Below are 13,875 nucleotides of genomic sequence, written 5' to 3'. Positions count from 1 at the left end.
TTCGATTGGAATATTTATTTAAGCTTCTCGGTTGCTCATTGAACTAAAATTTCAAGCCCTTGAGTTTTAATGGTGTTTTACCTCGATTTTTTTTAGTTTTCATAAATTTACCTAATTATTTTTTTGATATATGTAATTTTGAAATATTTATACAATTTATATAATAATAATGCAAAGAATTTGATCTCAACAGATTTATGGCCCAAAGACTAAAATCGTGGGCTTCTTGGCTAATGTCCAAGCTAATAAATAAATTTTCGGGTTAACCCATTTATCTTATTGGGCAGGGCTTTCGGGTTTCCACTTTCCATCTCGTATCTGGTATTTTTGGGGTGATATGTAAACAACAAATTTCTGAGGGGCAAACGGCTATTAAAGTGTTCTATAAAGTTTTTTATTCCAGGGTTTTTTTTCATCTTTCCTTCACTCTATCCCGCCACAAAGCGGCTCTCGAATTTCAAGTGAACGCCCGTCCCACACCATACATGGCGGAAGATTCGTTGACGGAACCGGAGAACAACCAAGAAGTTGAAACACCGGAGAAACTCAAGCGACGAGCCCCAATAATTCCTCGTGAATACGAGGATGATCCCGCCAAGCTATCGAAAAAAAAGAGAAGAATCAATGGGGCATTGTTAGCTAGCCACAAGCCCAGTTACTGCCTGAAGCGAGTCAGTGGGAGTTCGCAGTGTGAGGGGAAAAGCCTGCGATCTCATCATAGGGAGAAGCTACGATGGCTCGTCAAGAAACTTATTAAGGCCCGTAATTGGACAGAAGCTGGTGGCGTACTGAGCGTGTTGCTTCAAGGGAGCGGCAGGGATCAGTCTCCCTCTCGAAATCGCGCCAAGTATTGGGTATCAATTTATATTCTCATGGCCTTGATACTGTGTTGGTTTGTACAATTTCAATCATGAGATTTTTTTCTTTACTGCCTTTGTGTATCTCATAATTACTTGTTTGGGGTCTTCGTTTTGCAAGTTTTGTTGATTGAGAGGCCAATAGTGAGGTCTGTTGTCTTTGGTCGGCGGAGGGCATGACGAGCACTAGAATGGCATCAATTTTATGTTTCTATTAGCTAAGTATCACTCTCAAAATATATGAAAACTCCCCCTCCCTTGGCCTCCACGGTCAGCCCGTGTCTTTGATGATGACCGTCAACAGCAAACACCAATTCTGTCTCTGAAATCAAATGGATTTGGTGGTTTTTACATTCCAATTCTCAGAACTGATCAGAAGTAGTTCGTTAGGTTTTTCGTTCAAGATTTCTGTCTTTGAAAGAAAGTAGTCCAGTATTCATTTAGCTTTTGATTGGTTGTATTTCCGAGATATGTAGATTTTTTGGATTTTCCTGTATAGACATTGGAAACATTGTGAGTGTTAAATGTCTGTATTCAAACTTTCTGCAGGCTGCATTAGAGCTTCTCAATTATATTAAGGATGGGAGTATCAACCCAAAAAAAGCTCGCAATGTCTATGAACTGTGGATGAAAAAGATCGGTCCTTTAAAAAATTGGTCAGAAAGGGTATGGCACAGAAATATTAATTTTTGCTTAAAAATTCAGGGGGGCTGGGAATTTATTTTAACAATTAAACAAGACTCTCTAAATTATGAGATTCAAATCCACATAATCTTAGCGCTTGTGCATGCAAATGCTGGACAAAATCTGATCTCATTCTGAAGGGTTTTCTTATTTAATGGATGCTTGTTGTGTTGAACAGAATAGGTTTGCATTGCAAGTGGAGTTTATTCTATTTTGCCTCCAAAATGGAAATATGGAGAATGCACATCAATCTGCTCTTTGGTATGGTTCTTGTTTTTTATATATGCTTCTATTTAGTAGTTGATAAACATTTCTCCAACTTCTAGGATTCTCCTATATTATCCTTCGTTATCTCCTAGAAGTTCTGGAAAGTGCACATGCTACTCCTGTAATCAGTCATCACTTTTACCTTGTTCTAGAAATCTCTGACCTGAAATGACAAATCTTTAGATTTCGTGAACTTCTAAATGTTACTTATATTTCTTGCTTAGTTGCACCAACATTGTTGATCAGCCTCATGCAGGAAAGGGGCTTTTGTAACGACCCTGTGTCAAATTTGGTTGTTGGGATGGTATTTTATCAGTTATGGTATTCTGGCATCCCAAAAGAATTACAGTTGACAGAGCTGGACTCATCTGGCACGTTTATGCAATCAAATGCATCCATGGGTGGAATTTACATGTCAATTACTAATTCTGTGGAAAATGATGGTCTTGATGCTGGAGGAGCCGAATCTTCCTTAAGGGGTGATTCAAACTCCTCAGTTGCCAACAACAAGGAAGCATTTGAAGACAATGGTAACCGACTGAAAGAAGAACCGATGGAAATTGATAAAAAACTGGGAGAAGATATTTCTCACCCCACAGTTCAGCCTCAAGGTTTTTACATGAATTCTACTAAGGTTAGCGAGCAAAGGGATTATTCTTTCTCTAATCATAGTGATGATCAGCCACATGCCTCTATTTTTTACACCCAAGGTGAGTTTAAGAACCCCACCCCCTTTTCTGTTTCACCACTATATCAATTGTTCAAACGTTAAGTTTTTAGTAAGCTAAATCTTCCAATCTTGTGCTAAATATAGGTCTACCTTCATGGTTATTGCCTTTAAAATTGCCCGATTCTCATGAAAATTTGGAGGATGCCATGGAAATGCACAAAAAATTACGTAATGACTTCTATATAAGTGCGGTGAAGTGCTTGCGTGTTGCCCTGTACTCAACACCTCCTGTAATTGAGGCATTTCACCCTTTAATACAGGTACTGCATCACCCTGTTTCACTAGAATAATGAAAATATGATTCTTGTTATTCTTTTTTAGAAAGCATTATATCAACTTTTTTGCAAGTGTGATATTCAGTCCCTATTTCTGCAATTTGGGCTCATAATTCTTCTTGCTCATGGGATTGTGAAGCTGACCTCATAGTTGTTACCTATAGGTGGTGGTCGTATTCTGGATAAGTTTTGGGAGCACGTGGTGATAATTGGCGTAATCTAAAATTTATATTATTAGTGTGACTAGTTTTATTTGATACGGTTGTCCTTAGTTTTCCTTACTCTGCAATAGCAAGATTCATTTGAAAGTTGATGCTTGCATGCTGTATACGTGCGCGATTTGGTGAAATCAATGTGCATATAAAATGTTTTTTTCCCATCACTTCCAAATTGTATAGAAACTATTTTCTTGCTTACTAGTTGTTGTATGCACCTTAGAAACAACCACTTAAGGCACAACTATGACCTTTTATTTTTCTCTCTTTTTCTTGTGTTTAATTTCTCGATGTCCCGAATGTATGTAAACCTTCAGGAGAGTTGTCAAGGATAAAACAGGAGATTGCGAATTATAGAGAAAATTGATGGCTAAAATCAGCAGCTGCAATTTACAATTTGCCTCTATCTAGACGACTCATCAAGTTGTCAAACAGTATTACCTTTCATGGTGTTTTTGTTGTTTAATTTGCCAACTGTTATTTGCCTCAGGCATAATGGCCTATACTCATGAATTTATATTTCTGACTGTTTGACATTCTTAATTGATGCAGATGCTGCTTCTTGGAGATCAGGTCGGTGAGGCCCTTGGTGAAGTTGAAAATATGTCTCAGTTTTCAGATTCGATTGTACAACTGAGGTTATGATTTCTTTTTATTTATTGGCTCTGTATGTACCAGCTTAAAGTAGTAGATATGGGTGTTTAGGTGAACGAATTGGAACACAAACAACTCAAAATATGTAACATCACCGTGCATATACGTGCAATGGGAATCTTCGAAAACAACTCATCAGATCTCTATTTGAATGTTACCAATTTTCCTGTGGGAATCTTCTGAAGATTCGTAATGTTAATTAATCCTTTTAAAATCAATTCCTTTCCAAGTCGTAGACTCATGATTCAAGATTGGGGTGTGAGGGTGGGGGTGGGGAGCAGTATCTCACAATAAGATGAATAATGATGTCATTGTAGATTGCATGATTGTTTATGTCGACTAGAATTCGTTGAATAAATGTTCCAGGATTAGAACAGATAAAGAAATTCTATGAATTTAAATATATTATTGATAATGTATGAGAAAATCAAAATGAGTGAAATACAGAATGCCTGACACATAATTTACGCTAAAGTTCTTTTCCGTGAGGAAGTAAAGGGAAAAGAAAAATTAAAGGCAAATACCTTTTGAGGATTGGGGTTTTCGAGGGGAGGGGGCAGGCGTGTGATAGGCTGATCCAATGGGTTTGAGGGGTGATATCCCTCCCTCTACCTGTCTTATTCTTAATCTTCTCTTATGTATTATAATACGTGGTGCATTTGGTAAAACTTAGTACTTTGGGGGTCCCGTAGCTTTCATTACCAGTTATATACTTGTGATACATGCACAATAAATTGGAAATAACAATCTCTAAATGTCCGCGCATGTTTGTATTTACAGAATTTTGTTACTTCCACTGCAGACTGAAAGCAGGCCTAGTGGAGCATTTTGATGGTGGAAATTATGTCAAACTCTGTACATGTTTTGAGGAAATTTTGAAGAAGGATCCAACATGTGGTGACTCCTTGGCGAAACTTGTTCTTTTACATCAACGTGGTATGTTTTCAGTTCAAATGAGGTCTTAATCGAGTTTTTCCTTGGTGCAAATCTATCACTAAATTCATGAGCATCCATGATCCTACTATATAAGGTGCCGTGGGCATTAACTGGTTGAATATCTCAAAAACATGTTGCAGGGGAATATGACATTCAGAATCTGGTGGAAATGATAGCCTCACACCTAGATGCTACGTATGGAACCTGCGACACGTGGAAGGAGTTAGCGTCTTGCTTCTTGAAACTCTCTCTGTGTGAAGAAGATAGAATTTCCGTGTGTGGTGATGATGGTGATCAAAGCGGTCAGGAATTTATGGGCCACTCTAACAAGATCCCAGAAATATTCACTAAAAGTGAATCTGGAAAATCTTGGAGATTTCGTTTTAGATGGTGGCTGAGACGGCATTTCCATAACAGCATCCTCAAGTCAGATATGACTTCAGGTACTAAAAAGTTTAAGCCTATTTTGTTTCGAGCCCTATGTATCTATTATATAACTGCTGCACCGTGAGATGTCATAGTATTTGAGAATGGTGATATTGAAAATAAATTGCAATGACAATTTGTAAAAAAATCTTGGTATAAGGATAATTTGGGAACATGGTAGTGTCCTTGTGGTGAACTATCTTGTTTCTGTTCGACAGTTTCTTTATCTCTATATATATTAAACTAACCGTTTGAAACGGAAGATGATTCTTGTGCTGTGCGTCGAGAATTTCAGTTTAACTTGTATGATTGCATCCATTTTTCATTTGAATGTTCTTTGTGACAACAGGTGACCTGCAGCGCTTGACATACAAAGCGGCGGCGGCTTCACATATTTATGGACGAGATGTTAGATATGTTGCAAAGACAATTGAATATTTAGAGAAGGAGGCTGATATGGAAATGTATGCTTTTTTGCAAACGCATGTTTTGAACTCTGTTGGATTTTATGTTTAGTAAACGGGAACTCTTTATAATCTTTGCATTTTATTATACTAAAATAAAAATATGCACACCAGAGGCAAAATTCTCCACTAAAGTTCTCAGGTTTTAAGTCTAGTTTAATCACATCGAGAGGATGCCTGAGAAAATTGTGTTTTGCTAAAAGTTAATTGATCTTTTATTGTAAAATAAAGTTCGTGGATTGATATCTTTTTTTTTTAAAAAAAAAAAACTCTTCTGAGCTCACATGTTAATTTGTGAAATAAATCTTCAATTTGATTTTTTCTAAGGTATAAAAATATTATTTTTCATTAAAAGTTTTATGAGATAATTTCACATTTCGATTTTGTGATATAGACTTATGATCCCAAACTATTGTTTTTGCATTTTTCCACCAAATTTGTGTTTAATATTTTGCATCTATTTTTTTTTTTGAAGGAATCTATTAATATTTTAGACTAAAGATAGTTTAAGGGAAAAAAAAATAATGTGTATTATGTTCAGGTAACAATTGCAGGATCTCTCACCTAATAATAATAGGGTGTGGGTCACAGAGTTTCACATTCTTCAATATAAATTGTCAAAGCATATTTTCTAAAAAAAAGATTAATTTAACTATTTCCAAAATTCGAATTCATATGAAACATTTTTCTTTCTATACTATCTTCTCTTTTGCTATTTCAATTTCAAATATTGATAAAAATAAAGTACTTGATTTTTTTTTTACTAGCAGCATGCGTTGTATGTCGCACGAACCTCTGTTACATAGAATAAATCAAAGAAGTACAAAAATATTAATAATTTACCAAAAAGTAAATTTTCACTATTAGTTTATTTTATTAAATAAAATAGGCAATAAATTTCTCCCTCCCACCATCGTGACAATCATTTCATTCCAGCTAGCGTGACAAAACGCCAGTCCCTACCCCAATGCCAATTACGATATCGTAACGTAAAAATTCTCTATTCTGCGCCAAGATTTGCAGACTAGATCGATTGATTCAAGATGGCGGGCGGATATAGGGCTGAAGACGACTATGATTACCTCTTCAAGTTGGTCTTGATCGGCGATTCGGGTGTCGGGAAATCGAATTTGTTGTCGAGGTTCACCAGGAATGAGTTTAGCTTGGAGTCAAAATCAACTATTGGAGTGGAATTTGCAACGCGCAGCATTCGTGTTGACGATAAGGTGGTCAAGGCCCAGATTTGGGACACCGCTGGCCAAGAAAGGTACATCAGTGCTCCACCATTTTTTCAACTGTTCCTGTCGGTAAATCATTGTTTTATTTGTGGTTCCTGCTATCTTCCTTTTTTTTTTGGTGGATTCGGAAGTCACTTGAACTTAAGAAGGGGGTTAGGGTTTAGTTAGATTTGCTGTAGCACTTCGAAAAATGAAATTGTATCTGTATTCCGTGTGTGTGGAAGAAAAATGTGATTAGGTTTTGAGGATGGGGACTGGATAGAAAATTGAATCAATGTAGTCAAATATACCGCATTTACATGTACGTACAGTTTTAAATCAAATGGAATATCTATTTTGGGTTAAATAAGGGGATAGTTTCTATCGTGGCAACAGAGATCTGGTTGACAGAAATGACCGAGCTTTCGTGGGATTGAATGCTGAGATCTGGTGACACGGGCTATATGTCAGTAACTTAAAAAAATTTCTTTTTTGTTCCTTCTTGTTATTGTCAAGGACCTCAGGAATTCTCGTTGAACTTCATTTGAAAATAAGAAACGGGCTATTGATTCTATTGTTTGTGTTGCCTACTGAAATTTGCCTTAACACCATCGAGAAGTAGGAACTTGTGTGGTGTCGTGGAACCAAAGTTTATGATCTGAGTTTTGTTGTTTATTCCGTACAATCATTTATAAGCACATGAAGATCGTGATTGTTTTGTCTGTCTCAGATACCGTGCAATCACAAGTGCCTACTACAGAGGAGCTGTTGGTGCATTACTTGTTTTTGATGTCACCAGACATGTCACATTTGAGAATGTTGAGAGATGGTTAAAAGAGCTTCGAGACCACACGGACCAGAACATCGTGATCATGCTTGTGGGCAACAAGGCAGATTTACGTCACCTACGTGCCGTCTCCACCGAGGATGGCAAAGCTTTTGCTGAGAGGGAGAAAACCTATTTCATGGAGACATCTGCGCTTGAGTCGATGAATGTTGAGAATGCTTTCACTGAAGTACTCACCCAAATATACCATGTGGTTAGTCGTAAAGCACTTGATATTGGAGATGATCCTGCAGCCTTGCCCAAAGGGCAAACCATAAATGTTGGGAAGGATGACGTTTCAAATGTGAAAAAGATGGGCTGCTGTTCCGTATGATTGGCAAGTTATCGAGCGTTGGATTGTCCTCATGAATCCCGGAATGAGATTTCAATAGTCTCATTCGTTCTCGCTACTCTTTCAACGACTCTAGTTCTTGAGGCTGGTTTCTTTCAATTTTGGAGCTAGAAATGCAGACATATTAGCGTTTGACTTAGCTTTCCCCATTTGTATCGTATTGCTCGTCGACTTTTGAGAGCTTGTGTTGTATTATGTTCCATTCAGTCTCATCCTTATGATGTTTTTGCTTTGTTGCTTTTCGTCACTATACTTGTTTATATACCACTCAGACTTTGATTATTACAAATCCCGGTCGGTGATTTGAATGTCTAGGTTGCACATAGACACGAATAGATTAATTTTAAAAATCACCATTTAATTCCTTATTAATTATTGTATCTTTTTCAAACGCACTAGTTAGAGTAATAATTGGAAAACTTCTATTTTATTTCTTTATTTATTTAATTAATTCAAAAATGTTGCACGTTTTCAAAATTATTATTGATGATATATTAGTAAAATATAAGAAAAAATTGCTATTAAATACAGAAATGAGAAAATGTAAAATCACCAGTGTCAGTAAAATCTCCAAAGTCAAGCCTCATGAGCTCAACAATCACTAGTGTATGTCTAAATGTAGTCTGCAGTTTAACTTAAAGATTGATGCAGCATTCATGCATATTCAACAAACAATGAGATCCTGTACAATTCGAAGGCAGAGACACAAGGCCAAAAATATTTCGAGGACCCAGTCATGTCTCCGAAAGTATATACATAAATACAACACATGCAGTCCCAATTCAAAGACGACGGTCCGCTACTTATGAATCTTTTGGCTTGCAGCTTAAGGCTGTGGATTTGCACACAGGACAAGTGTTCTTCATGGGCAACCACTTCTCTATGCATCCACTGTGGTATTCATGTCCGCAGTCAAGAGATGCAATGATTTCTCCACTCTTGTACTCAGTCTGCAAAAAATGACTCAGTTACTTCACCAGTAATAAGTTACACATTTCATTGGCAACAGCCGCCAACAGGGCTATAAAGCATTATTCATAAACAAGGAGAGGAGCCCGGGGCTGATATTCAAATTTTTTCACCGAAAACGTAATCCCAACTCAAACAACATATCTCGTTTCAAACAATATGGTGCAAATCCTCTTCTTCCCAAGTTACGATCACCAAATTTTCAGCTTGTAATGATAATAATTTGTTCTAACAAAATGCACACAACTTGCACATAAATTGCACACAAATTGCACTATCGCAGAGAGGGGAAAAAACAGGAAATCTAAAAGTTCTATATAATCCGATCCTGCTTTCTTTTTGACCATTTTTTGTGGTGAAAAAATGTTATTATTTGGGGACGCATGCATGCCTAACATGGAGTGATAATTAGTAAATAACCTGACATAAATAATAATTTTTCTAATATATATGGTCTCAATATTATTCGCAACCTTGGTTTACTGACATCAAAAAATGAGATGTCCGTCACTTGGATAGTTTGATTGAACACCCGGCATACACTTTCATAAAAATACCTGGCAAACAACACAGAAATTGATTGGCTCGTCCAGGGAAGCTGCCTCTTCAAGATTGATACAAGATCCTGAGCAGGTAAAAGTTTTTGTTTTCAAATATTTTCGAATAAATTCTTCGGGCAATCCGGTCCCAACACTTCCTATTTGTTCTCCAAGCGCAAGGAGCTCCTATTATATTAGAAAGATTCAATTTCTTATGGTATCATTTCATCACATGTTTGTCTAAGCAAGAAAACAAACACCATGAACTGCTTCCTGATTACCTCATAAGACATGTGATCTATATCCAAACGCATATCTATGTGCTGATCAATGGAACCTCCTGATTCATGTTCATGGTATCCAGGAATCTCAAGTACTGCAACTTCCTAAAAATTGGCAGTCCACGGCAATAATGTCAATTATGAATGAAGTGAGATATAGTCGAACCTTATGATTTATTCACGTGAGTGTGTTGCGATTTGGGGGTGGATGGGTGGGAGGCGCAGGTAACCGAATAAAAAATGTTGCTGGTAGAAACCACTAATCCACACAAACACAACCCCCCCACCCCCCCAAAAAAAAAAAAAAAGGTTTCAGAAACCTTACATCTTCTGGCAGAACTCTCATGTGTGGCAGGTTGCGGGGCCTTGCATTGGAGTCGAGCATGATATCCCTTTGATGAGGCTGGTATAGCTGGAAAGCTGTTGGCAGACCAGGAACTAGAAATGCAGGCCCAGCATCTGTGACATCTTGATAAGGATTAATGGAAGTATTTGAAGCACTAGTTGTTGAGATTCTTCGAGAAGAGGTAGCCATTAGTGATGGGAAGTTAAGATTGTAACCTCTCACCACTTGCAAAGGAGGGGCCGGATGATAGGGATTTGGATGGCCTTGAGGAATGGGAGGATTTAAGAAACCATTTGAAATTATGTTGCTTCCTGCTACTTGATAACCTTGTATGCCTATATTCCCCGTTTCAACATTAGCTGACATGTCAAGAAATGGAAAGATAGATCAGGGACCCTCATTAGAATAGAGGACAGATTCAACTCAAAATAGCCAGAGAAACGAGTTATAAATCTAAAGATAGATTTTTACCACGTGCATATGGTGGATCGGGAGCTTGTGTCCATGGAAAGGTGCCGATATCACCATTGTGTGCACCAAACTGCATGTCCAGCCAAGGATTTCCATGAATCTGAACAGGTAACGCAACATAATTTCTTAGCAAATGACCAGTATTATGTGCAAGGGCAGAGTCAGGTCGAATCAAACCAGGTCTGTTCCTCACAATTCGATGAGATCCATTTTCCACAATGGATGCCGGGTCACTCCCACCATATTCTGGTGGCAGAAAAGAAGCAGCATCCGTTGAGGTAACATCAGATTCAGCTGGTTGTGTAGATGGAGCAGCAACAGAAGAACTGGGGCCTGCTGAAGCGTTATGATATTGGTGATTTGTCGGAACCCCCTCCACAATGTTTCTCTTAAATGATGCTCTGACACCATCCACATATGGTATATTTCTGAAATAGCTGTCTGCAGGAACACCAATGACTCTCTGAGAGCTTGAAAGGGATAACTGATCATATGCCCCGTGAACTGGAACGGGGAACTCCCTTATACCAGAGGGAGGTGCCAAGTAAGGATTAAAGTGGCTGGATTGTGCAGTAATGGCTAAATCAAGATTAACGGCTGAATGCTGAGGCTGGACACTATTGTACCGAGGCATACCATAAAATAAAGCACCGTCATGATGTTCAGGGATGTGATGAAAATTTAAATCATGACGGTTTTCCAGAGTAGAAGCAACCGAGTGGATACTGGGTTGAGGATAGTTTGCTACATTCCCATAAAAGATGCAAGGTTCAGGATGTAAATGGCTATAGCCTTGAGGATCTGATACCGAATCAATAACATGACCATTGAATTGAGTGTTCCGATGCCCCATATCGAATGAGTTTCCTGTATCACTTGCACAAGCTTAAATTAGAAATCAGTAATTGAATTCAGGTTATTCATATCGTTGCAAATATTAAACTCTGCAAACAGAAGACTGGGTCAACTCACCATGGATCAACAAAGAGTGGGCATATAGCAAATCAAGCTAAATTCACAAATCCTCTACGTTAAGATGATGCAACAAGTTCAACATTGCTGTTGGCACACTAAATTCATTTACTGAAAAGAAACTTTCTTTCCCACTGATTCACACTAATAATCACGCACTCCAACACCAACACACTCAAGACAATGGCACGCTCGAAAATGATGGTCGGATTAGGGGCCAGAGGAATAAAGTTAATCTACACTGCAAAGGAACACAATTCCAATTAACAGCATGAAAATAAAGAGCCTGACAGTTACTTTTGTGGACTGTGGTAGTCAAATAAACATATAACTGGTTTCATCAAATCAAAGTTTTAATTAATCAAGTTGAATTCACCCATTCTCTAATGAGATATGTCCCATTGATGATAAAAAATACTTACGACATATTAACAGGGCAAATTCAGTTTATGGAGTTATGATGGACAAACAACTACAATAAAATCGTCAATAAACTTGAAACTTCAAAAGCAGAGCTATTCACAGACAGACAGACACATGGCACTATGGAAGGGCGGCAGACTTGAAAATCAAGTCAAAGTTTCCAAAATATCAGTTGTAGATGAAGAATATAAATTTTGCGACTTTTTGTCAAATGTGTGTGCAGGCGAAGATCCGACAGAATGGTCAACTCTAAACTTTTAACTTCTCTCTGAAAACGGAAACACGATAAATTTAGGAAAAAAAAATAAAACGGTTAGGGTAAAAAACATAACAGGAATTTGGTCACTATCCAAATGCTCATCGTATGTAATAAGTAACAATAATCTAATAACAGTTGAATTGCATTGAATAGATAACCAAATCCATGAATACCATGCGTCTAAAAATAGAAGATGGAATTGGGAACCGGTGGGACGTCCATTGCCCATGATTAACAGAAACGACTAAGCTTAGGTACTCATGAATAACTATTTCCACCAACTGTTATACCATTTAACTAAACAGTTATAACGAATTCCATAAAAACGAAATATCATGTTTTGAGCTAGGCGACAACAGTTAACAAAGCTTGACACGCCTCAAACAAATAACTCATAATCAAGGACCATGCACTTTTGTAAGAAGAACATATAATGCATCTCCAAAGATTCCAAACATAAAAATTACATCGTATATATTTTCAACTTTTGATCAACAAGACATCATGCTGAATATGCTTAAACATATTTGTCATTTATGGAAAAAATTTCTTCATTTAATTTCATCAAAGTTTCTCTCTTTTCTGATTACCCAACACTCAAGCAAACATCAAACATATAGATTGGAAACCGCCCCTCCTTAAAAAACTAAAGGGTTGCGTTATTGACTTGTGAACATAATCAAGAAGGCCACCCAATCATATAATTGAAAAACTTATGGGACGGAAAATGAAAAGCAAGAAATTAAAAAAATAACCTTTGGATCATCCAAAAGTTCCAAGCTTTCGTAAGTCTCCACCCGCCTTCAATAGATTCCACTATCTAAGTTGGAATTCCTGCGAACAAAATAAATGAATGAACAGATATAAAATCACCAAAAAAAATGGAGGAAAAACCCTAACTTGGAGATACGCTGAAAAAGTCATCAATGATCATCAACGCAACAATCAAAGAAAAACCCACCAACAAATGGCCTAAAAGGACAAATGTATGCATTGCATGTATAAGAAATTGTGGACAAATAACAGAGTCGGAAATTGAAAATTCTGTGGAAAAAGATGATTTTAAATTTTTTTAAAATTGATTATATCATCCAAGCGCATACCAGATAGAAGGATAATCGAAGGAGAAAAATGAAGAGATCTGACTACAAAGAAGAAAGATAAGTCGCTTGCAATTTAGAGAGGGAGAGATAGGGATTCCAATGATAAATCACCTGTTAATATTCTTCCATGCTCTCTAATGTTTCTTATTATTACATTTTTTAAAAGATAAATTATGCACATTTTTCACTATTTTTTTCCTGAAAGGAACATTTTATATAATTTTACTAGGGGCCTATTTAATAAATTTTCTTTATATATCCACTGAATTTTTGTGAATGCCATTTGTTTGTCTGATAAAAATGCTCCAGCGGTGATTTTGCGTGCATATGCCTTGGAGGCTTCCCTCCTCGATATTAATATATGTAAAAATTGAGAGAAAACTATTTCTTGTATAGTAATGTGAAGTATAGAATTGCTGATATTTTTCTACCATACTTAATATTTGACTATCCTATGAAATAAAATAAGAATGTTATCAAATATTTTATTTACAGGACATGATCGTAATCTACATTTCACTTCAACTTAGTTGTAAATGTTGACTAAACCAAGCTTGCCAACAAGAAATTCATTAGTTTCTTCTGATAACCTAGTTACAAATTGATCGG

At 37.0% G+C, this 13,875-nt stretch overlaps 3 protein-coding genes across 8 annotated transcripts; 2 read left to right on the top strand and 1 right to left on the bottom strand.

The window, feature by feature from the left end:
* The first annotated feature begins 421 nt into the window (after positions 1-421).
* On the top strand, positions 422-5,597 carry LOC140964341 (uncharacterized). Its single transcript, XM_073424019.1, has 9 exons — positions 422-854; positions 1,407-1,523; positions 1,720-1,802; positions 2,055-2,518; positions 2,623-2,798; positions 3,581-3,666; positions 4,485-4,618; positions 4,759-5,061; positions 5,394-5,597. Exons 1-9 carry the CDS (start codon positions 486-488, stop codon positions 5,558-5,560), a joined length of 1,899 nt encoding a protein of 632 aa, XP_073280120.1. The 5' UTR covers positions 422-485; the 3' UTR covers positions 5,561-5,597.
* An 822-nt stretch (positions 5,598-6,419) lies between these two features.
* On the top strand, positions 6,420-8,135 carry LOC140964344 (ras-related protein Rab11B). The gene is made up of 2 exons (XM_073424027.1): positions 6,420-6,775; positions 7,456-8,135. Exons 1-2 carry the CDS (start codon positions 6,552-6,554, stop codon positions 7,883-7,885), a joined length of 654 nt encoding a protein of 217 aa, XP_073280128.1. The 5' UTR covers positions 6,420-6,551; the 3' UTR covers positions 7,886-8,135.
* Positions 8,136-8,429: 294 nt separating this feature from the next.
* Positions 8,430-13,396, bottom strand: LOC140964343 (probable E3 ubiquitin-protein ligase ZFP1). Of its 6 annotated transcripts, XM_073424026.1 has the most exons (8): positions 13,064-13,326; positions 12,919-12,997; positions 11,540-11,722; positions 10,510-11,376; positions 10,018-10,397; positions 9,693-9,797; positions 9,430-9,597; positions 8,430-8,853 (listed from the first exon to the last, which is right to left on the bottom strand). In XM_073424026.1, exons 4-8 carry the CDS (start codon positions 11,360-11,362, stop codon positions 8,707-8,709), a joined length of 1,653 nt encoding a protein of 550 aa, XP_073280127.1. In that variant the 5' UTR covers positions 11,363-11,376; positions 11,540-11,722; positions 12,919-12,997; positions 13,064-13,326; the 3' UTR covers positions 8,430-8,706. The 6 variants fall into 6 exon arrangements, with proteins under 6 accessions (XP_073280127.1, XP_073280124.1, XP_073280123.1 ...); XM_073424023.1 differs by lacking the exons at positions 11,540-11,722; positions 13,064-13,326 and adding an exon at positions 13,378-13,396; XM_073424022.1 differs by lacking the exons at positions 11,540-11,722; positions 13,064-13,326 and adding an exon at positions 13,333-13,357.
* Between the last annotated feature and the right edge of the window lie 479 nt (positions 13,397-13,875).

This window comes from Primulina huaijiensis, chromosome 18, assembly GCF_012295235.1.
Source record: "Primulina huaijiensis isolate GDHJ02 chromosome 18, ASM1229523v2, whole genome shotgun sequence".
Taxonomy (NCBI): domain Eukaryota; kingdom Viridiplantae; phylum Streptophyta; class Magnoliopsida; order Lamiales; family Gesneriaceae; genus Primulina; species Primulina huaijiensis.
The sequence above is the reverse complement of the archived record's forward strand: the minus strand, read 5'-3'. Positions and strand labels throughout refer to the sequence as shown.